Here is a 23,204-nt window from a genome sequence, read left to right as displayed (position 1 = left end):
GACATAGAAAGGTACCTGAGCTGGTGAGAAGATGGGGGTTTCTGCTCTGTATATCAGACTCGGACTCCCAGGTAGCTGCCTCAACAAGTTGACCTCTCCACTGCACATAAACCGAAGGGTAACTCTTCGATCTCAACTGACAAACCTGCCGGTCTAAAATAGCTACCGGCTCCTCCTCGTAGGTCAAATCATTGTCCAACTGGACAGTGTTGAAATCTAACACGTGGGATGGATCACCGTGATACTTCCGAAGCATGGACACATGAAACACTGGATGTACCGCTGATAAGCCTGGGGGCAACGCAAGTTTGTAGGTCACCTCAATCAAGGATCTCAAAAGGCCTGATAAACCTAGGGCTTAACTTGCCCTTCTTCCCAAACCGCATCACACCCTTCATGGGTGACACTCGAAGCAACACTCTCTCTCCGACCATGAATGCCACATCACGAACCTTTCGGTCGGCATAACACTTTTGCCTGGACTAAGCTGTACGAAGCCTATCCTAAATGATCTTAACTTATCCAAAGCATCCTGCACTAAATCCATACCCACCCGGCTCAAACCACCTAACCGGTGATCGACACCGTCTACCATATAATGCCTCATAGGGAGCCATCTGAATGCTCGATTGGTAGATGTTGTTGTAGGCGAACTCTGCTAACGGTAAGAACTGATCCCAAGAACCTTCAAAGTCAATAACACAGGCGCGGAGCATATCCTCCAAGATCTGAATAGTACGCTCGGCCTGTCCGTCCGTTTGAGGATGAAACGTTGTGCTCAACTCGACCCGCGTACCCAACTCACTTTGTACTGCCCTCCAAAAATGCGAGTTAAACTGCGTACCTCGATCAAAAATAATAGACACGGGCACACCATGCAGACGAACAATCTCACGGATATAAATCTTTGCCAACCGCTCCGAAGAATAGGAAACTGCCACAAGAATGAAATGCGCTGACTTGGTCAGCCTATCCACAATAATCTATACAGCATCGAACTTCCTCTGCGTCCGTGGGAGTCCAACAACGAAGTCCATAGTGATACGCTCCCACTTCCACTCAGGAATCTCAATCTTCTGAAGCAAGCCCCCAGGTCTCTGATGCTCGTACTTTACTTGCTGACAATTCAAACACCGAGCCACATATGCAACAATATCCTTCTTCATCCTCCTCCACCAATAGTGATGTCGCAAGTCCTGATACATCTTCGCGGCGCCTGGATGAATAGAATACTGGGAACTGTGGGCCTCCTCTAGAATCAACTCACGAATCCCATCCACATTAGGCACACAAACACGACCCTGCATCCTCAAAACTCCATCCTCTCCAACCGTAACCTGCTTGACATCACCGTTCCGCACTGTGTCTCTAAGGACAAGTAAATGAGGGTTATCATACTTCTGATCCCTGATACGCTCAAATAATGAAGACCGAGCAACTGTACAAGCTAGAACACGGCCGGGCTCAGAAACATCCAACCTCACGAACTGATTGGCCAAAGCCTGAACATCCAAAGCAAGCGGTTTCTCACCGACTGGAAGATATGCAAGGCTACCCATACTAGCCGACTTCCTACTCAAAGCATCAGCCACCACATTGGCCGTCCTGAGATGATACAAGATGGTGATATCATAGTCTTTCAATAGCTCCAACCACCTCCTTTGCCTCAAATTGAGCTCCTTCTGCTTGAACAAATACTGTAAACTCTTATGATCAGTGAACACCTCACACGACACGCCATATAGATAGTGCCTCCAAATTTTCAGCGCGTGAACAATGGCTGCTAGCTCCAAGTCATGAACTGGATAATTCTTCTCGTGAATCTTTAACTGTCGCGAAGCATATGCAATAACATTGCCACCCTACATCAATACCGCACCAAGTCCAGTACGAGATGCTTCACAATATACTGTATAGGGCCCTAAACCTGTGGGCAACACCAACACCGGCGCCGTAGTCAAAGCTGTCTTGAGCTTCTGAAAGCTCGCCTCACACTCGTCCAACCATCTGAACGGGGCACCCTTCTGGGTCAACCTGGTCATCGGGGCTGCTATAGATGAAAACCCCTCCACAAACCGATGGTAATAACCTGCCAAACCCAAGAAACTCCTGATCTCTGTAGCTGATGTGGGTCTAGGCCAGTCCTTGACTGCCTCAATCTTCTTAGGATCCACTTGAATACCCTCTGCTGATACAACGTGACCCAAGAATGCAACTGAACTCAACCAAAACTCACATTTCAAAAACTTAGCATATAACTGGCTGTCTTTCAGAGTCCGGAGAACGATCCGAAGATACTGCTCATGCTCCTCTCGGCTGCGGGAGTAGATCAAGATATCATCAATAAAAACAATCACAAATGAATCCAGATAGGGCTTGAACACCCGGTTCATCAAATCCATAAATGTTGCTGGGGCATTTGTCAACCCAAATGACATCACTAGAAACTCATAATGCCCGTATCGAGTCCGAAAAGCTGTCTTAGGGACATCGGATGCCATAATCCTTAACTTATGGTAGCCAGACCTCAAATCGATCTTTGAAAACACCTTGTCATCCCGAAGCTGATCAAATAAGTCATCAATCCTCGGCAATGGATACTTGTCCTTGATGGTGACTTTGTTCAACTGCCTATCGTCTATGCACATCCTCATCGACCCATCCTTCTTCTTTACAAACAACATCGGCGCACCCAAGGGCAAGACACTAGGTCTAATAAAGCCCTTATCAAGCAAATCTTGCAACTGCTCCTTCAATTCTTTCAACTCTAGTGGGGCCATGTGGTACGGCGGAATATAAATGTGCTGAGTGCCCGAAGCCAAATCAATGCAAAAGTCAATATCCCTGTCGGGTGGTATCCCCGAAAGGTCTGCAGGAAATACATCTAGGAACTCCCGAACAACTGGTACAAAAGCCATGGAAGGAACCACCGCACTAGAATCACGAACATAAGCCAAATAAACCAAACACCCCTTCTCGACCATACGACGAGCCTTCATATAAGAGATAACCCTGCTGGTAGAATGACCAGGAGTCATTCTCTACTCTAATTGAGGCAACCTCGGCAATGCTAAGGTCACGGTCTTGGCATGACAGTCCAATATAGCATGATAAGGTGACAGCCAATCCATCCTCAAAATGACATCAAAATCAACCATAACGAGAAGTAGGAGATCTACGCTAGTCTCAAGACCCCCAATAATAGCCACACACGAATGATATACACGATCTCAATAATAGAATCTCCCACCGGTGTGGACACATACACGGGAGCACTCAACGAATCACGAGGCACAACCAAATATGGAGCAAAATAAGATGACACATAAAAGTATGTAGACCCTGGATCAAATAGAACTGAAGCATCTCTACTGCAAACTGAAACAGTACCTGTGATAACAGCATCGGATGATTCAGCCTCAGGCCTGGCTAGGAAAGCATAACATCGGGGCCCACCTCAGGCCTGGCTAGGAAAGCATAACATCGGGACTGGGCCCCACCACTCTGAACCATATCTCTGGAATGACCTCCTGTTGGTTGGCCTCCACCTCTAGGGGCCTGACCTCCACCTCTAGCGGGCTGACCCTACCTTTGGCTCCCTGACCCCTACCTCTAGCTGGCTGAGTAGGCGGTGCTGGAATCATGGCACGGGAACCCTGCTGCTGAGACTAAACACCCACTAATCTCGGACAGGTCCTCCGGATATGCCCATACACACCACACTCGAAACATCCATCCTGCTACTGCGGTTGAGGAAACTGAGACTGACCCTGACGGGCCGGCTGACCGCGATAATAACTCTGAAGAGTAGGTGCTCTAATAGGAACTGGCGATGTACTATAAGCGGCTTCCCTAAAGGAGTTACATAAGAACCACGACCCCATGAAGCTCCATGGGATGTCTGAAGTGCTGAATGAAACGGCCTGGGAAGATGGCCCCTACCAAAGGTACCTCGACCTCCAGATGAGGCCCCACTGAATCCACCGAAGTGATGAGGCCTCTTGTCAGACCCCTGACCACTCCCCTAAGCTAAAACCATCTCAACTCGTCTAGACACATTGGCCGCATCCTAGAAAGAAATCTCACCCCCTGTCTCCTTAGCCATCTGCAATCTGATAGGCTGAGCAAGTACCTCAATAAACCTCCTCACCCTCTCTCTCTCTCTCTCTGTGCGAAGTATAAGAAGAGCATGACGGGCCAGATCCACAAATCTAGTCTCGTGCTGGGTGACAGTCATAAAACCCTTTTGAAGGCGCTCAAACTGCCTCCGATAGTCCTCTCTCAGTGATAGGAATATACTTCTCCAAAATAGCTGAGAGAATTGGTCCCAAGTGAGATCTGGTGACCCAGCTGGTCTGGCCAAATAATAATCCCTCCATTATTTCTTGGCGGAATCTGACAGACGAAAGGTAGCAAAGTCGACCCCATTGGTGTCCACTATCCCCGTGTTCCGTAATACCTCGTGACAACTGTCCAAATAGTCCTGGGGATCCTCTGAAGACGTACCGCCATAGGTAGTGGTGAAAAGATTGGTAAACCTGTCCAATCTCCACAAGGCCTCAGAAGACATCGCTGATCCACCGCCGGTCTGTGCTACAACACCCGGCGGAACTACCCTAATTGGCTGAGCTGCTGGAGTTTGAAACTTGGGAGTCATCTGCTCCGGAGTGTGAGTAGCGGGAGTCTGTGAAACTACCCGGCCCAAGAGACGGCTGGTGCTACAGGAGGTATGCCGGCCTGAGTAATACTCTCCATAAGGCCCACTAGACGGACCAAAGCATCCTGAAGTACCGGGGTAGCGATGAACCCCTCTAGAACCTGAGCTGGCCGTGTTAGAACAGTCTGGGCCGGAGCCTCCTCGTCAAACTCTACCTGAGGCTCCACCGCTGGTGCTGCTGCTCGAGCTCTAGGCTAAGCCCTGCCGCTGCCTCGGCCTCTAGCATGGCCTCAGCCTCGTCCTCTGCCCCTCGTAGGAGTTGCCACTAGGGGTTCGGGCTACTGATCAGTTGATGAAGCGGTACGTGTTCTCGCCATCTGCGAAGGGACAAGAGTAGAGAGTTCAATTGGCATTGAAAGATCAAATCGCATGACAGAGAAGAATAGACGTGAAATTTTTCCTAACTCTGTATCCTCTAGGGATAAGCACAGACGTCTCCGTATCGATCCTTCAGACTCTACTAAGCTTGTTCGTGAATTGTGAGACCTAGGCAACCTAGTACTCTGATACCAACTTGTCACGACCCGAATTTCCCACTGTCGGGACCGTGGTGGTGCCTAACATCGCACTCGCTAGGCAACCAACGTTAGAGTTCTATTTACCTTTTTCCTTTACATTTTATAGTTAAAACTAACAAAGCTAAATTAAACGGAAATAAATACTGAAGTACATAATTAACCGATCATCCTCATACTAATAACAATATCGAAACAGTTACCACCCAGAAACCGGTGTCACAATCCACGAACATTTTATGAATATCTACAAGTATGGGTGTGCAGGACTACTTTGGGTCTCCTAGATGAATGCATGCAACCGACCTCTCGATCAGCCACAACCAGCTCCAAAATCTGCTCAGAAAGTACAGAGTGCAGTATCAGTACAACCGACCTCATATACTGGTAACTACCGAGCCTAACCTCGGCGAGGTAGTGACGAGGCTACGGTGGGGCATATAAAATATAACCTACAACAGTATATAATAAAGCAAAAAGGAAATACGAAACGAATTGGAACAGTAACTTGCAGCAAAATAAATACAAAACCCAAATATCTTGCTAGTACTCAGCTATAACCAATACTTAAGAGAGTTACAATACTACATGAATAAATCACAGCAGAAGAAGAGTACATAAAAAACAAATGATGCGGCGCGCATCCCGATTCCACTATATCATCAGTGACAATATGAATATTCACCCTTATTAATCATGTTGCAGCGTGCAACCCGATCTCACCTGTCCACTCTTATTGCTCCTCATATATACCACCCTTATTCCTCCTGTTGTGGCGTGCAACCCGATCCCACCTATCCACCCTTATTACTCCTGTTGCGGCGCAACCCGATCCCCCCAGACAATCATATTTCACCCTTATTTCTCCTTAATATATCACCCTTATTCCACCTGTTGCGGTGTGCACCCGATCCCACCATATCAGCACCAATCACACAATAAGAACAAGTATTTCACAATTTAGCTCAAAACCCTCCACAACATTTATGCCTCAAACCAAAGCAGACGGATGTCTATACAATTATGAAAGTTTCATCAATTAATACTACCCGGCGAAACTAACCAAAATGTACCATGATTTACCGATAAATCAACTTAAACCAATATTGTGATACCATGAACTATGGAACAATTAATAAATAAGAAAACAACAGCTAACAAGAGGCAATTAAACATGGAAGCACCAATAAGCATGTAGCAGTTAAGATAGGAAAAACAATACATTAGGAACGGGGAAGGGAACAAGCTAAACAAGTAATTTGGCGGCGCGTAGGTACTTGTCACCACACCTAAACGCCACACACATAGAATTTCACATAGTAATTAAGTCGGGGATCCCTAATCCCTCGAGTCAAGGTTAGACCAAACACCTACCTCAATCCAACGGCCAATTCAAAGCTCAATTACGGCTTTTCCTCTAGATTCAACCTCCAATCCACTCGTATCTAGTCATCATTGACTTAATAACACCAATTATCGCTAAAGAAATCGATTCCAATGCATAATTATAAGTTTTCCAACATTTTTCCCAAAAAGTCAAAAAATCGACCCCGGGCCCGCTTGGTCAAAACTCGAAGTTCAGACCAAAACCCGATTACCCATTCACCCCCGAGCCCGGATATACAATTGGTTTTGGAATCCGACCTCAATTTGAGGTCTAAATCCCCAAATTTTGAAATTCCTATGTTCTACCCAAAAACACCCAATTCCACCATGAAAAACCCTAGATTCTATGATGAAATCTTGTAAAAGATGCAAAAGATTGAAAGAAATGATGAAGAATTGTTTACCTATGATTTTGGGAAGAAATTGCCTTTGGAAAATCACCTCTTGGGGTTTAGGTTTTGAAAAATAGGTGAATGAATGAAAATCTCGTCTAAGTCCAAAACTTATCAGCTGCAGATGTCGCATTTGCGACCTGAGCTTCGCATTTGCAAAGCTTGCAAATGCGAGAAAGGTATCGTAAATGCGAACCCCTCGCATTTCTGCTGCCTTCGCAAATGCGAAGTCCCGGTCGCAAATGCAAACAAGGTTTTCCGCAAATGTGGCCAGTTCTTCGCAAATGCGAACTCCCCAGTCCCCTCCCCTGCTTTGCAAATGCGATCATTTATAGCAAGTACGAGGCTCGCATTTGCAAGTCAGACCTCGCAATTGCGAAGTCTGCAGACTTGCAACATACCAACAATTTTTCTTAAGTCCAAATCACTCCGTAGCCTATCCGAAACTCACCCGAGCCCTTGGGGCTCCAAACCAAACATGCACACAAGTCTTAAAACAACATACGAACTTGCTCGCGCAATCAAATCGCCAAAATAACACCTAGAACTACGAATTTAACACCAAATTGCATGAAATTTTCAAGAAAGTTCAAAACTTCTATTTTCTCAACCAAAGGTCCGAATCACGTCAAATAAACTCTGTTTTTCACCAAATTTTACAGACGTGACTTAAATATTATATTAAACCTATACAGGGCTCTGGAACCAAGATACGGGCCCGATACCAACGAGATCAAACATTAATCGATTTCTTTAAATCCTTAGATTTTCAGTTTAACAATTTTTAACAAAAATTTATTACTCGGGCTAGGAACCTCCGAATCCGATTCCGGGCATACGCCCAGGTCCCATATTTTACTACGGACCCTCTGGGACCATCCCGGTCCGTTTACTCAAAATGTTGACCGAAGTCAACTAAATTCAACTTTTAAATTATTATTTTCTCAAATTTCCACATAAAGACTTTACGGAAATACGTCCGGACTGTGCACGTAAATCGAGGAGAAATAAAGTGAAGTTTTGAAGGCCTTGAAACACCGAATTGGGTTGTAAAATGCAAGATGACCTTTTGGGTCATCACATAGACGTTGCGAAATACGGTTTAATTTTCAGCAAATTATAGAACTAAAAGATATTAATGGAATTCGCCATACATAATTAGCTCGTTGATGACCCATTGCTAACATTAAAACAATACAGAACGAAAAATATCATAACAACTCCTTTCATTTTTTAAACCGTGTGGGTTGTAGCTTGACGAAGAAGAGACATAACAAGTTAAAAAAATATTAGGAAAATGAAGGCTATTCAAATAAGTTAGGCATACCTCCTACTTTCAAAAAATTTACAATTATTAGCTTATATCTAGAAAACTCATGTGAATTGAGTTCAATTAAAATACATAGCTGAGAAATTAATTATGTAAGTTTTTGCTACATATGCAATTATACAAGATTTGACTAAATCTAAAACAAGTCTATGCTTCTAGTTCATGTGCAATTCTTCATAAGATGGTTGTGCCATAGTGTTCATCCAAATGGCCTTTAATTTGCAAGAGAATAGCCACTGGGTTATCCTTGCGAATCAGACCTTTTCATAACAAATCAAAACAGCAGAAGATCAGTAGGATCTAAACCATCAATTTCAATCTATGAGCTAGTACTTCACAATGACTTCTTAACATAAGCCATAGTATGCTTCAACAGAATCAAACATAATGAGCAAGACCAATTTAAATTCAACTCAAAAATAAATAATCAAACCAATTACTGCAAATACGAGCAGATTTAACGGTTAAACACATTTGAACTTGCCAGATTAAACGCAGACATGGCCTGATCAATGCAAACTTCATCCATAAACTCGAACAGAAAAGAACATTGGTTCAAACAGAAAAGATTAATCGCTACAAAGAGCATATATTAAACACATAAGTAGCCCATGATTGCATATTTCTTGACATTGACATTTAAACAGCTGACACATCAAAGGAGATTGAAATCAATACCTTGAAGCAGCAAAGCAAAAGAAGAAAATAAATCTCTAACAAACTGGGAAGAAGAAGCAGCAAATAAACAACAGTAGAAAACCAAAAACACAGCAACTTCAAACTCAAATCAGAAATCCCAGCAACATGGAGTAACCCAGTAGAAAATGGAAAGGAAAATTAGGCTGGAAATCTTTTTTTTTTTTGCCTTTTGTTTTCTAGCTTTGAACTTAAAGAGAAAGAATCAGAAAAGCACTCAAGAGAATGAGCCTATGTATTTCTGAGGGGTTTTCTCCTGTAAAATCCATGTCTAAGAATGTGAATAGGAGTCTTTTTATAAGGGAAAAAAGTTTCGGCTCACCTCCCATGTGCTCTCCCTAAAATTAAGGAGAAAAAGCATCTTTTCTAACTAATTCTCTACAGTTGTCATTTTCTATCAAATTTCAGCCTCTTGTAAAACTAAAAAATGAACAGCTGTATCTAGAAGCTTCTTATATGCTTATCTGAAATTCCCCTAATCCCACTTTCCAATTGGCCCCCTTAAGTTTTGTTTATTACCCTTCTCACCCCTAAACCTTTTTTGCATTGAACTTAAAACCCCACAATTTCATAAACCAAACCTGCTAAAGAGGAAACTCTGTGGCAGATAGTGAAATCAAAATCTCTACCATTAACTAAAAATGAGACTAATCCATCACAAACAAAATTAATAACCAACACTTAATCATGCTAATTAATCATTGGCTTTAAACATATAATTAAGTAATTAACGAAATAGGAATGCAAAACTATAATTAATAAGGAACTATACTATTCCGATTAATCCTAAATCAAACAAACAAAGATGCTAAAAAATGCTCTTGACTGACGACAACAGAACAGACAACAATACAAAGAAAACAGAAAGAAAATAAAAATAAAAATAAAAATAAAGTGAAGGCATGATAAAGTGATGTTGCTGAACATGAACTAATTTGAAAAATTACAACTAACATACAAATTAATCTAAACTAATGACATATTAACAGAAGGAAGAGATACCTAAGTGCTCCAGCGGATTGTTAGAAGAAAAAGGATTTCCGGCAAGCTGGAGAAATTTCCCCACACACACTGGCCGAATTTCTCCATGCGAGACAATGTTGGTATGCAGCAAATATCTCCTACTGGCTCGATAAAAAGAAGCTAGGCAAGGCGAGGATGAACCATGCGATCCAAAGGAGCATGACCAAGGTTTTGTGGCCATGAAATCAGCAAAATCGTGCAATTCTCAAGAGAAGTCGATTAGTGTAGGTTTCGATCCCAGATGAGCCAAATTTAAGGACAAATCAAACAAAAGGAAAACTCTAGGTTTTCTGCGATTTCTAGATTTGGAATTCATGGAGTTTGGGTGATTTTTTGGGAAAATTAATGAGGGATTTGGACTGAGGGGAGGCTGGAGGTTGTAGGGTGTGGGTTTGTGGCTATTTGGCGACGTGCCACCGCCGTGGGCGATTTCCGATGGCGTCTGTTGGCGGAGGTTTAGAAAGGGTGAGAGAGGTGAGTTATGTGAGGGTTTTGGGGTTAGGGGGTATGGTCCGACAATTAAAAGGGATTAGGGATTTTAGTTCCCAGCCGTTAGATCGTAATTGATCAACAGCTGAGATTAGAAGTTATAGAAACGGGGTCGTTTGGTTTAATTGGGAAACTGGACCGGTTTGGGGGTTGGGCTGGGGCGATTTTAGGTCAATTGGGCCACTGAAAAATGGTTGTGGCCCAATTCGAAATCAAACCAAGCTCTTTTTTTCTTTTTCTTTCTTTTTCTTGATTTTTAAATCCTATAGAATTAATAAAAGACATAAACTAAGTCCTGAAAAAAACCTAATATGTAGAATTAAATTAATTATCTATTTCTAACATTAAAATAATTAATTAACTTAAAACTAATAAAAAAAAATACTAATTTTAAAACTAGAAGCTAAGTATGTAAAAATGACCAATTTTTTTTATTTTTGTTTAATAATGTAATTAGCTCATGCATTTAAATCCTAAATGCAATTACGACCTCAAATGCTATGCAATGAATATTTGAGACATTTTTTGATATTTTTCTATGATTTAAAATATTAAATATGCAACTAAATGCAAACAACAATTAGCAAGAAATTCCTAAAAATTCTATAAAAATAAATATAATCAGAAAAATCTATTTTTGTAAATTTGTAGAAGTATTTGTTAGTCGGGCAAAAATCACGTGCTCACAGAATAAAGTTCGATTAAAAATACCAAAAAGATTTATTTTATTAGGATAGTTAGGTAGTAACCCTTGGTTTTTCTTTAGGCGCCGGTTCTTCTCTAGGGGTTAGCTCGAACTGGGTACTTTTATTTTCTTTTAGGAGTAGGTTAGGAAGAAACTGAGTTGCTCTGAGGTGCCTATTGACGTGTTTGGTGTTGGCACATTTGGTTATGGCATGCGCTCTGTCTTCCCGTATATTTGATTTGAATTTTGATGCTTGAGTAAAATAAATAGCCTACTTTCTGACGCCTTTTCTCAGTTGGTTGGCTTGTATGCCACATAGTGCAATATTGCTTAAAATTTCTTAACTATATGTGCTTGTTTGATTTGAGAGTTGAACAGAACCGTCTTGATTGAGTCATGTGCAATTGTGTGTGTGAGGATTTGTAATTTTCTGTGCTATCCTGTGTAGTCTAGAACTTGCCCCGTGTGTTAATCGAAGCGAAATTATTAAGTTTTTCTAGTCTAGGAGATGACGTAGGCGTTTCTTGCTTGATCATAGACGTGTTTGTCACTTAAACATAAAATTTTCTATTGCTAGCCCCTTTGAGCCTATAGACCTTTTCTTTGGTACCCACATTACAAGCCATATCCCTATTTTGTTCTTAATTTGAGATTGTTGAACCTTTACCTCCTAAATCACTTAGTCGCTAAAAGAAGTAAGGTGAGAGATTGGGGGTAACTTTCGAATAGATCCATGGAAGGGTCCTTAAGGCACACTAAAGTTGTGAAAAAAGGTCACTAACCGACGAACCTTAATGTATGGAGGGTGTGTAGAAAAGGAGAGAGAGAGAGAGAGAGAGAGAGAGAGAGAGAGAGAGAGAGAGAGAGAGAGAGAGGAAGAAGAAGAAGAAAAAATGATGGTTCAAATAATGTAAAAAAAAAACACACCTCCTAATCTTACTAATTCGTGCTAGTGGGAGTATAGAAATGATTAATTGAAAAGAGGGCTATGTTGTATATGGTTTGTGGCGAGTGAATTGGTTGAGAAGAATATGTGCTCTATTGTTTAGTGTAGTGTATTAAAGTGCTTAGGAGGGTTAATCACTATTCTTAAATGTATCATACCCGTCCCTTAGCCTACATTACAACCTTAAAGTCCTAATTGATCCTAGATTTGGCTAGCTTAGATTAATAGAGATGTACACTACGGGGAAGCTTATGGTACGACCAGGGGATGCACATGAATTCTTTGTGAGAGTGAGTGATTTTCTTGTTCAAATTGTGTGATATCCTTAAATTATGTTTAAAGGCATACTTGAATGTGTGGACTACTCTATATTCACTCTTTTGTTTGTTGGTGAGGGCACCTGATCTCATGAAGGATTGATAATGTTGTAAACTTCTTTTGTTGGGTGAGTGCGCGAGTTGAGGGTGCTTAGTGGTAACGAGTCAGCTCTTGAGGTAGGGTGATGACGGATTGGTTGTTTGAATCGATTGAATTGAAATTTTTATACTTGGGCATGTTTAAAAAGGGAAGATTGTAAAATTTGTATGTTCGTGCTTGATTGCCGGTATCGATCATAGTCAAGGGTAGAGTGTATGCTAAAAAATTAAAGTGCTCCTCTCTAGTTAAGATGTGTACGTGTTTGGGGTGTAGTTGATAGTCTCATTGCTCGAGGACGAGCAAGAGTCTAAGTGTGAGGTGTTGATATTTAGATTAAAGTATATATATTTATCTGTATAGCACCTTACATTTTACTCGTATTTCGTAGATTTCGGATGTGAAATGTAATAATTTATGCTAATCCGTGATGTTAATGTGTAGGAATCATCCGGAAGTAATATGGGACGAAAGGTGCGAGATTGGAGCCAAAAAGGAGAAACATTAGAAAATTGCCGTTTGTAGCACCACAGGTAGCGTTGGGCGCTACCCGTGGCACACTTAGCAAAATCTAAAATAAGCCAGCGCTAGGGCTAGTGCCCCCACGCTACCCTGGGCGTTGGCGATGGGAAATATCTCCTACTTCGCCCGGGATAAGGTTATTTCGATCCAAGACCTATCCAACGCGTATAAAAGCAAGACTAAGCCTATTTTGGGAGGGGAGACGTCACTTTGGAGCAAAAATTACACACGAGGAACATCCGGGAGCGAGGATATCTCAGTTTTCTTTATCTTTTCTTAGTATTCTCAATTATTCAACACTTGTGAATTTGTTTTGATATTATCATGAGTGGCTAAAACCCATAGTTCTGGGGTTGTGATTTAGCCATGAATATTGTTGTTGAAAGTTGACTTAACCTTGATTACAATTCACTAATATATGGTTATTTCTTCAATTCTGTGAGTAATTGCTTAATTGTCTGGCAACAGTTAGGTTCTATATACTATCTATGCTATGCTTGAGAAAGCTACGTCTAGATTAGAGAAGAATTGAAGAGCATGATCTTAACTCTGAGTGGGTGGCGGATTTGTGGTTAGGATAAGAATATACCTAGTCACCGTGGCGTTAATCTATTTTGAATAGGCGAGTAGGAATTCGGGAGAATACTACAAGAGCAATTGTTCGATTGATTTGCAAACATGAGTGAATTGTATGAAAGAGAGAGTTAATTAGAGCATAATAGGATTGGTGAATCGATCACAACCCTGGAATATTCGTCTCTACTGAATACACAACAACTACTTAGCTGCTTGATAAATTAGTTACTTGTTAGAATTATTGCTTAGTATAATCACTAATTAGAACTCTGATTGACTTGACTGAATAATAATCTTGGTGAAACTAGTGGGTAGTTAATACAAGTCTCTGTAGGTTCGACACTCGACTTATCATTTTATTACTTGTACGACCACATATATTTGAGTGTGCGTTTGGGAGCAAGAGTTTCTAAAAAGGGATTTTTAGAAAATGTCTCAAGACAATTCAAATCAAGTTTGTGTATTATTATTTATGGACGGATAAACCCTTGTTGGCTCAATGTTGACACTAACCAAAGAACAGACGAGAAATGAAAAGAAAGGGAAAAAGTAACGGTGTTGATCAGCATATATCCAATAAGTTTGTACAATTGGAAGAATATATGATAAATGAAAAGAAAAAAAAACAGTTACTGGTCTACATTTTTCAGAAAAAGTAGAATGAAAAACAATGAAAAATGGAAACTCATATATATTAGGTGAGAGAGCACTAAAATTTAAACTTGATAAATTCCTCTCTTTTAAGTACTTCCTTTCCAAATATTTGCCAGGCAATAAGCTACTACTTAGTAGTTGTGTGGACTTGTTAGTCCCAAGTCTTTGACAAAAAACAAGAAAAAAGACTTCCGACTTTCCCCACCCAGTAAGTGGGCGTTTTTCAATATTCTCTTAACGTTAAAGGCAAGCAAAAAGCAAGAAGAATCCCATCAGTCTTTGGCGCTCTCCTCTTTATATATTCTTCTTTTTTCGCAACTTTATTTGTAACGGTCTCAACGAATCACCTCCTTGCTGTTTCTTTTTGCGAATTAACCCAATTTCAACTGCGCTAACCCTAGGATTTGTGTAGAGATTGAGGATAGTTATGGCTGACACTATAGCTAATGGCCGGCCTGATCAGTCTGCCAATAATATTGATGGACCCACCAATCCTATGGTCACTCCTATTTTAACAGATCTCTATCAGTTTACTATGGCCTATGCTTATTGGAAAGCTGGGAAACACAATGAACGAGCCGTGTAAGTATTCATTTTCTCTCTAATTCCTCTTCTTTTTCTCTCTATGTTTCGCTAAATTTATTTCTTTTATGTAATTATTTCTGGTCGATCAACAATTTCTAACATTTTAGCCGTGTGGCAAAGCATTTTGTTTGCTGAGCTGGCGGATTACGCGGATTATTTAAGTATTTGGTTAATATTTTCAGGTTCGATTTGTATTTTCGGAGGAATCCTTTTGGTGGTGAATATACCATATTTGCTGGTTTAGAAGAGTGCATTAAGTTTATTGCTAATTTCAAATTTACTGAGGATGAGATAGCTTTTATCAGGTCATCATTGCCCCCGTCATGTGAGGTAAAGTTTTTATGGACAAGTAAATATGGAGCCATAATGTGTGATTAAGTTCATTCGTTATGCTTGATATATATATTGATTGTCAGTGCTTGATCATAAGCATATTTAAATTGATTATGTAGGATGGCTTCTTTGAGTACCTTCGGGAACTTGACTGTTCAGATATTGAGATATATGCTGTTACTGAAGGATCAGTAGTCTTTCCGAAGGTACCGCTGATGAGGATTGAAGGACCAATTGCTGTGAGTTCCATTAACACTATCCTTTATTAGCACTGGTTTTTTAAGCTTCTCAACAGGGATGCTATTGCATCTTCTCAGTTTTATGTTCATTTTTAATATGCTTGATGATTACTTATGTCTCAAAGGTGGTTCAACTGCTGGAAACTCCATTTGTAAACCTCATTAACTATGCATCACTAGTTACTACTAATGCTGCAAGACACCGTTTCGTAGCTGGAAGGTCCAAGATACTGCTTGAATTTGGGCTTCGGAGAGCACAGGTTCTCTATCTTTCCTTGTGATATTTTTAGATAGGAAGGTCTATATGACTTACAAACTGTGAACAGACCATTTGTCTCTTCATGAGCAGGGTCCTGACGGTGGTATATCAGCATCTAAATATTGCTACATGGGTGGATTTGACGCGACAAGGTGATTCCGTGTGTTTCTCACTGTGTTTCCATGAAATAGTGGCATTATCTGTTTGTCTTATTAAATGCGATGTGGATTTCTAAATTCGTTGTATGTTTATTACTTTAAAATTCAGAGATTCATGAGCTAGTACGATTGGTTTAATTAAAAATTTGAAGAACTCTTGAGTCCACTAACTTCTTTCTTTTTGAAAAGTAAGTTCCTTTAGATTCAATTTCTTTCAACACGTAAAAGAACATCCTGTAGTGTTCTTCCAAAAACGAAGCAGGACATACTAGAAAGGATCACTGCAATTGTGAATCACATGTTGTTTGATTCTTATTCAAGAACAAGATTGCACAAGTGAAAAAAGAATAGGGTCTTGATATCAACGACGTATGCAGGATTTTTCATAGGCGGTGTCTACATTTAAAGAATTAAACAAATGAATAAATCACTATAACATCATATTTAAAAAAAAAAAAAAAGAAAGAGAAAAATATTATGAAAACTTACCTTTGGGAAGAGCAGGCAGAAAGCAGCAAGCGGCTAGTTTAACGATTAATATTTTCAAAGTTAGGGTTTTAAGTTCGCTTGATTAATGCCGGACTGCTACATTATTTCTTGTCAATAGTAATAACGAAATTGATTGCAGCTCAGTTGGTTTAGTTACTCCTTTTAGGTTAGAAGTCGGCAGTTCAATCCCTGGTGGCGTGTATGTTTAACCATAGCAAGGCTCAAATATTTTGAAACAAACGCTAACATAGTGAGATTTAATTCCTTGACCTCTCTGAGAAAATTGAGGCACTTCACCAGCGAGCCTTCAACATTTGTTGACAAGTGGTGTCATTTTCTAATATTTATAACAATATTTTGTTTTGCATATTACTTATATATGCAACATATTTTGCCCCTGCTTGATATGAGTGTTTTAGCATCAACAAAGATTATTAAATTGCACATTTGCATGTCGGTGCGCACGTCAGATAAACTTTTAACATTATTCTTTTGCTTTTTCCGGTGATAGAACTAGAAAATCAAATTTTCAAGGACGAATTTGATCCTTAACTTGGATGCATTCACTTGATAAACAACTGTGGTGCATGTCTGCATTTGAAAATTTCTTTTTTTTTCTGGTTTTGTTTGTCAATTGTCATTTTATTGATACAGAAATACAGCTTCTTCATTTCCTTCTGATGTTCTATTTCTTTTAATCATAACCAATTCAGGAGGATCACTGTCTTTTTGTGTTTTGACAGCAATGTGGCAGCTGGAAAGCTGTTTGGAATCCCACTCCGTGGCACCCATTCCCATGCCTTTGTTAGCTCATTTCTGGTAGGTGCAACCTTCAGAACAACTTTGCCTACCCTTGAAATAAGTGAGACCTGTACTGTCAAAGTGCTCTGACAGTTTGTCTGGCCTCTATTCAAGATGATAATTACTTAAAAACCTGGTCTTTAGTCAGAGCATAGCAAGAAACATGTCTTAGAGTGCTCCGTTCAATCCCCATTTTAGTCCTTTCAGCAAATGTTAGTTTGTCTTCAGTTACCAATCTATATTATTACCGTTTGTCTATTACAGTTGTTTTGAAGGTATAGTTGCCACATCTATTTGCTTTCTGGCCAATTTCGATGAGGACCTAATCATTTTATCTGTAACACATATCTGATGACAATATTGTGAGTTAGATACTGTAAAGACGATTTTGGTTGTTAAACAAATTACTTAAACTCTCTAATAGAATCGTTCGCTGTTGGAGTGGAATGCAACTGTTCTTTTTTCTTCTTATGGCCCCATATGTATTGATAGAGTACATAAATGCTTGTATACTCAATTGGTTAAGTGACAATTGTAGTTTCTTTTCTTCCTCGATGTCATCGAGTGGCATCAGTTGACTATATTAGTCGATGCATAATTACACATAGCTCGAGGGGACTGAACTAATTTTGCACATTTGAGGAATAGTCTCGTCTTTGATTGCTTTTTGGTGCACCCGTGAGGTCCGTACTTGTGTAGATGATTGGGTGTCTATTGTAGAGAATTGTGTTTTGATGTAGATTCTCTACCTTTTGGTATACCTCTTGTACACAGGAGTTCTCCTATTATTAATAATATCATTTGCCTTGTAAAAAATAATAATTACTCATAGCTTGATTACGAGCTCATACTCAGTTATGTGCATTGGAACTGCCGCTTAGAGCTAATTATTGGTATGCATACGATCAAATGATTTTCCATCCTGTCTTAAAAAAAACAACACAAAAATAATAATTTTTCCTCCAGACTTCAGCCAGAACCCTCTTAGTAGATGAGTGAGCTGTAATTTGTAAGCTCATCAAGTCATGTTTTCTTCGTGGATGCTAATTTCAAGTTTTGTTACTATAAATTGTTTGTCGTGTTGCTTCTTTATGCCTAGAACTTTTTTTGCTCTGGATTGTGCACTCAACATCTTCTACTTGCTTAAGTCCTCTGCTATCTAACTTAATCCTTATAATGCAGAGCCCGGATGAGATCATAGAGAAATCACTTCAACATCGTGATGGTTCTAGTGTTTGTGAAGATTTCGTTAGTCTGGTGCAGACATGGCTTAATAAATTAAAGGTATTGCCTAACTCAAATTCAGCTGTTTATCTCATTCTTTTGATTTACCAGCTGGATCATCAAAATTTAATAGAAGTTTTCCTTTTGGTCTTTTTTTGATTCGATCAGTAAAAGTTCTCCATTTGGTCTATTCTTGGATTTTGACCATTTCATGTAGTTCTTTATGATAAATCAAATTGGTTCTCTATTTTGTTGTTACGTCTTTCATTCATAAAAAAAATGTTATTACCTCGTTCAATTCAAAGTATCATTTAGCTTTGACTTCAATTTTCACCCTTCCATCACTATCAGCGCTCCTAATCTTCCCTACAACACTTGCTCAAAATTCAAACCATCACAGTTTGATCCAATTCAATTGATGTCAGACTGTTAATGCTTGTCAGTCTTCAACAAAGTAGGCCTAATGTAGAAAACCTGATGGACTCTATGTTCCCTATGTACCATTTAATTGCCAAAAAGTAGTAAGACTTCTATATTCTTATATCTAATTCTGCTTAACCCCTAGAGATAGCTGAATTCATAGCCAGCTTTGTGGATATGTGCCTAAAGCGTGCTCCCTAGGGTTTGATTCCACTGAGACAAACTGTGTCCTTTCAGGTGATATGTGCTCTCAGAGGTAGCTAATAATGCCCCATGACCCCCAAAATGAATAGATAATGCTACTTAGAGGTTGCATACCATTACACAATAAAATCTATATGTTTTTTATGGTTGATTATGGTGAAATAATTTCATTAATTGTCCTTATCAAAAAAAAAATCATTAATTGTGAGAGTCTTCTCTTAGTACTCTGACAGTGATGCTGGAAAATAAAACTACCATGAATCTTATGTAGGCCTTCCTTAATTCTTGTACAGATTTCAAAAATCTACATCATTAGAGTATTTCTGTTTTTTTTTTTGATATATCAAAACAACTGGTTCTCTATCAGTACAGGGCATTACTCTAGAATCTGCTTCTCTTCCATTTTGAGCATGGATATCATTGATGTGATGACTCTTTGATCTTTTCAGTGGTCACACTTATTAGGTGGAATTTTCAGTGAGACAAACCAAAGTGAGTTAGCAGCTTTCACCTCATATGCACTCGCATTTCCTGGAAGCTTTTTGGCACTTGTAGACACTTATGATGTAAGTACAACTTGTCGGCTTATGCAGTTCCTTGTGCTGTTCCTCTGATTCTGAGATAGTTTGCGTTGCCATCTAGAACTATGCACATGTAGCTGGTAGAGCAAAAAACCATAGTCAACAATTGCATTAATTTCAGTTAGTATCATAGACAGCAAAATCTATCCTGAAAGAGAACTCTACCTTTCTCATGATATTAAAGTATCTGGCTATGTTTTTGTTATTTGATTACAATGTTCTTCGACGGTGATCGAACTTTTTGGTTGGTCTAGACCTTTGATAACTTTTGCATGTACTTTAACAGGTAATGAGAAGTGGGATACCAAATTTTTGTGCAGTTGCTCTTGCACTTAATGATTTGGGGTAAGCTCTTTGCATGATTCTATTTAGATTGTAAACGGGCCTTTCTTTTCTGCATGTCTCTGCTTCTTGTATGATGCTTAATTTGTTGGATGGTGTAGTGTCATAATATTCTCATGGATTATAAAAGGATATGCCAACCAGAATTTCTAATTTTGCTATTTGGTTATCTGATATATTTAAGCTTGTGTTATTATACTAACGAACGTGAAAGAATAACTAGCCTAGAAAGAAAACACAGGATTTTGAAATAGAAAATGTGAAACCCCCCGCCTAAATATCGTTTTATAAAGCAAAAAGCACAAACAGGCAACCTTGGCCAGGTTTATTAAAGGTACTATGGCCTTTTGCCTGGGAGCACTTCATCTTAGGTTGAGAAACATGTGCCTTTCCTCTTCGTACTTTCAAGATGATATGTATTTATGTTGTGTATATATGTAACCTGGATTGGAGTTCAAGTTACCAAGAGAGGGAAGTAGGAATGGGCCATCATTGATTCCTGGGTTGAAGGGGTTTCTAGGAGAGGGGAGGTATTGTCCATATTTAAAAGAAGGTTTATATATGTGGACCTCTTAATTTGATGAACCACACAATCAAAAAAAAAAAAAAGACAGCCCGGTGCACTAAGCTCCCGCTATGAACCACACAATCACTTGTACATATATTTTTTCTCAAACCATATTCATGTGCTATTAATGAAAGCTATTTACTTATTTACAACTGGTAGTGCAGACCGTTCTATTTCATAATTTCTCCGGAGCTTTACAATTTTTTGAATAGAGCTCGACATATCTCCCCTTGCTTCTAATCAATAGATTTATTTTTTGAGCAATGTATTTCTTTAAGCCTGAAATGTTACTTTGTTTAAACTTGTCTGTTTCTTCCTTCCGTTGGTAATTTTCTAGTGTATTTGTTTGCTCTTTTGCACCCATGCCTTCTATATTTTGTTTTCAGGCTTTTTAGCATTTTCGTACAATATGCAGGTATAAAGCTGTGGGCATTAGACTAGACTCTGGTGATCTTGCTTATCAGTCATGTGAAGCTAGGAAATTCTTCCGTGCTATTGAGAAAGAATTTGGATTGCCTGGTTTTGGAAAGATGAACATCACAGCTAGCAATGACCTTAATGAGGAAACTCTGGATGCACTAAATAAACAAGTAAGATCATGAGGACTACTACTTGTGCTATGTTATTCTATTTTTTATGGTCTAGTCTCTGAATAATTTGTAGTCTAGTGGACACCTCCCTGTCTTTTTATGCTTCACTTTGTTGTTAATCTGGTGCCATTATTTGGATTAAGGGTACACATACCCTCGAAGTGCTAGTAAATGTATTTCAACGCATATATTTCTATCAGCTGTGAATGAAGTATGAATAGGAAATATCCTCTAACTTGAATGTATGAAGTTGGCTTAAATAGCCCCCTCGTGATTTTGTGGACACAAACAATTCATGTAGAAATAAATCAATAACCTCATTACTGGTAGATAAAATCACATCTCCACTTACTCCTGGTTAATGGAATTGTTTAAAGACCAAATCTGCCTACATTGGATTATGGAGGCATGAGCAGTGAGTACTCTACCTAACTTGATGTCTATTCACTATAGAACCCTCAAATTAATTTGAGTTTATAGCTTGAATGTTGGTTCTCATACCTGTTGACTTACGGTTTTCTCCCTCAGGAAAGCTGCATCAACTAACTTATTTGCTAAACAGGGTCATGAGGTTGATGCATTTGGTATTGGAACTCATTTGGTTACCTGTTATGCTCAAGCTGCTCTTGGTGTTGTTTTCAAGTTAGTTGAAATAAACAATCAGCCTAGAATCAAACTTTCTGAAGACGTATCAAAGGTCTGGTGAAGCTATGGATATTCATTTGGCATTTAGATTCAGTGCAGAAGTTCATAACTTTTTTGTTTCTAGGTCTCTATTCCATGCAAAAAGCGGTGTTATAGATTGTATGGGAAGGAAGGATACGCCCTGGTAGACATAATGACTGGCGAAAATGAGCCACAGCCTAAGGTGATTTATGAGGCTTGCCTTGTTAAGCTCCTAATAGCTCTTCCTGATATTTCTTCCTTTATCAATATTTATTTAGAAATTAGTTTGTGGGTACAAAAGAAAGATAATGGGCAAAAAAAAATTCCTGCAATTTGACAGGTAGGTGAACGAATTTTGTGCCGCCACCCATTTAGTGAATCTAAAAGGGCATATGTGGTGCCCCAGCGTGTTGAGGAGCTTTTAAAGTGCTTTTGGCCTGGAAATTCAGGTAGGAGTTGTTATCTCTCCAAATGTATTAACTTTTTGGTTTGAATTATTTATTTTCTGCAAAAGCATGACCATACTTTACCGTAAATTCCAAATTATGTGTTGGAAGCCTATGTTGGCGACATTATTAAGTTCCAGCGAGACATGGAAAATTGACTACTTCTGCTTAGAACTGGTAGAACATACTTCTTACGACATATCCTGTTTAATCACGTTGGTTTTAGCTTCAAAACAACCAAACCATTTACTTTTAAGTAGGGTTTGATGATTACCATGCTCCTACAGTTTATACACAATGTTGACTAACGGATATTGGTTCGTCATTTCTGAAGATAAAACAAGAGAAGATCTTCCTCCGTTGAAGGAGATCAGGGAAAGATGTATTGAACAACTGGATAAAATGCGATCAGATCACATGAGAAGGCTGAACCCAACACCATATAAGGTAAGAAGCAAATGAGCGACTTCCGCAGATTCTTCAGATTTAATGAATTTTTGACTGAAGCATTGTTTTTCATTTTGCTGGTTTTGATTGCATATTTGTTGAGCAGGTCAGTGTGAGTGCAAAGTTGTATGATTTCATCCATTTCCTCTGGCTCAATGAAGCACCTGTGGGCGAGTTGCAGTGACCATAAATGAATAGTTTGAGGACTTAAACTGGAACATCCGTTGGTTGAAAAGAGTCTTTCTAGGCTTTCCGCAATGTGTATCTTTTTCCTCATGTAGTCTAAAACTTTACATAAAGAAACCAACCAAAGCAAAGTACTTTTCTTTTTCTTTCTGATGCTGTTACGAGTCAAATGTATAAGCCTTTTGAAATTTGTAAAAGTCAATAAAAGTGCAGTTGTTTTTCTTCCGCTTGCTCTTTGCCTCAATGAAATACTTTCTCAAAGATGAGGGGATAAAACGGAATACGTAATCTATGAGCACAGAATATTGTTATGATTAAGGT

The 23,204-nt window shown here is 39.4% G+C and overlaps 1 protein-coding gene and 1 long non-coding RNA gene across 2 annotated transcripts; one reads left to right on the top strand and one right to left on the bottom strand.

Annotated features, from left to right (window-relative positions):
- Positions 1-8,323: 8,323 nt before the first annotated feature.
- On the bottom strand, positions 8,324-9,299 carry LOC109244373. Its single transcript, XR_002070688.1, has 2 exons — positions 9,019-9,299; positions 8,324-8,600 (listed from the first exon to the last, which is right to left on the bottom strand). It is a non-coding gene; the product is annotated as an uncharacterized LOC109244373 (long non-coding RNA).
- A 5,141-nt stretch (positions 9,300-14,440) lies between these two features.
- LOC109244377 (nicotinate phosphoribosyltransferase 2-like) lies at positions 14,441-23,108 on the top strand. The gene is made up of 15 exons (XM_019411459.1): positions 14,441-14,927; positions 15,113-15,260; positions 15,383-15,502; positions 15,628-15,762; positions 15,852-15,913; positions 17,152-17,227; positions 18,392-18,493; positions 19,507-19,623; positions 19,925-19,983; positions 20,964-21,138; positions 21,701-21,835; positions 21,908-22,006; positions 22,145-22,253; positions 22,585-22,697; positions 22,804-23,108. The coding sequence occupies exons 1-15, from the start codon at positions 14,773-14,775 to the stop codon at positions 22,879-22,881; spliced, it is 1,683 nt and encodes a 560-aa protein (XP_019267004.1). The 5' UTR covers positions 14,441-14,772; the 3' UTR covers positions 22,882-23,108.
- Positions 23,109-23,204: the final 96 nt, after the last annotated feature.

This window comes from Nicotiana attenuata, unplaced genomic scaffold (assembly GCF_001879085.1).
Source record: "Nicotiana attenuata strain UT unplaced genomic scaffold, NIATTr2, whole genome shotgun sequence".
NCBI classification, from domain to species: Eukaryota; Viridiplantae; Streptophyta; class Magnoliopsida; order Solanales; family Solanaceae; genus Nicotiana; species Nicotiana attenuata.
This window is presented reverse-complemented; position numbering and strand designations above follow the sequence as displayed.

Coding starts and splice junctions, on each gene's coding strand:
- LOC109244377 (XM_019411459.1), top strand. CDS start 14,773: ATGGCTGACACTATAGCTAATGGCCGGCCTGATCAGTCTGCCAATAAT. Junction 21,836..21,907: donor TTTCTGAAGACGTATCAAAG/GTCTGGTGAAGC, acceptor TTTTGTTTCTAG/GTCTCTATTCCATGCAAAAA. Junction 22,698..22,803: donor TGAACCCAACACCATATAAG/GTAAGAAGCAAA, acceptor TTTGTTGAGCAG/GTCAGTGTGAGTGCAAAGTT.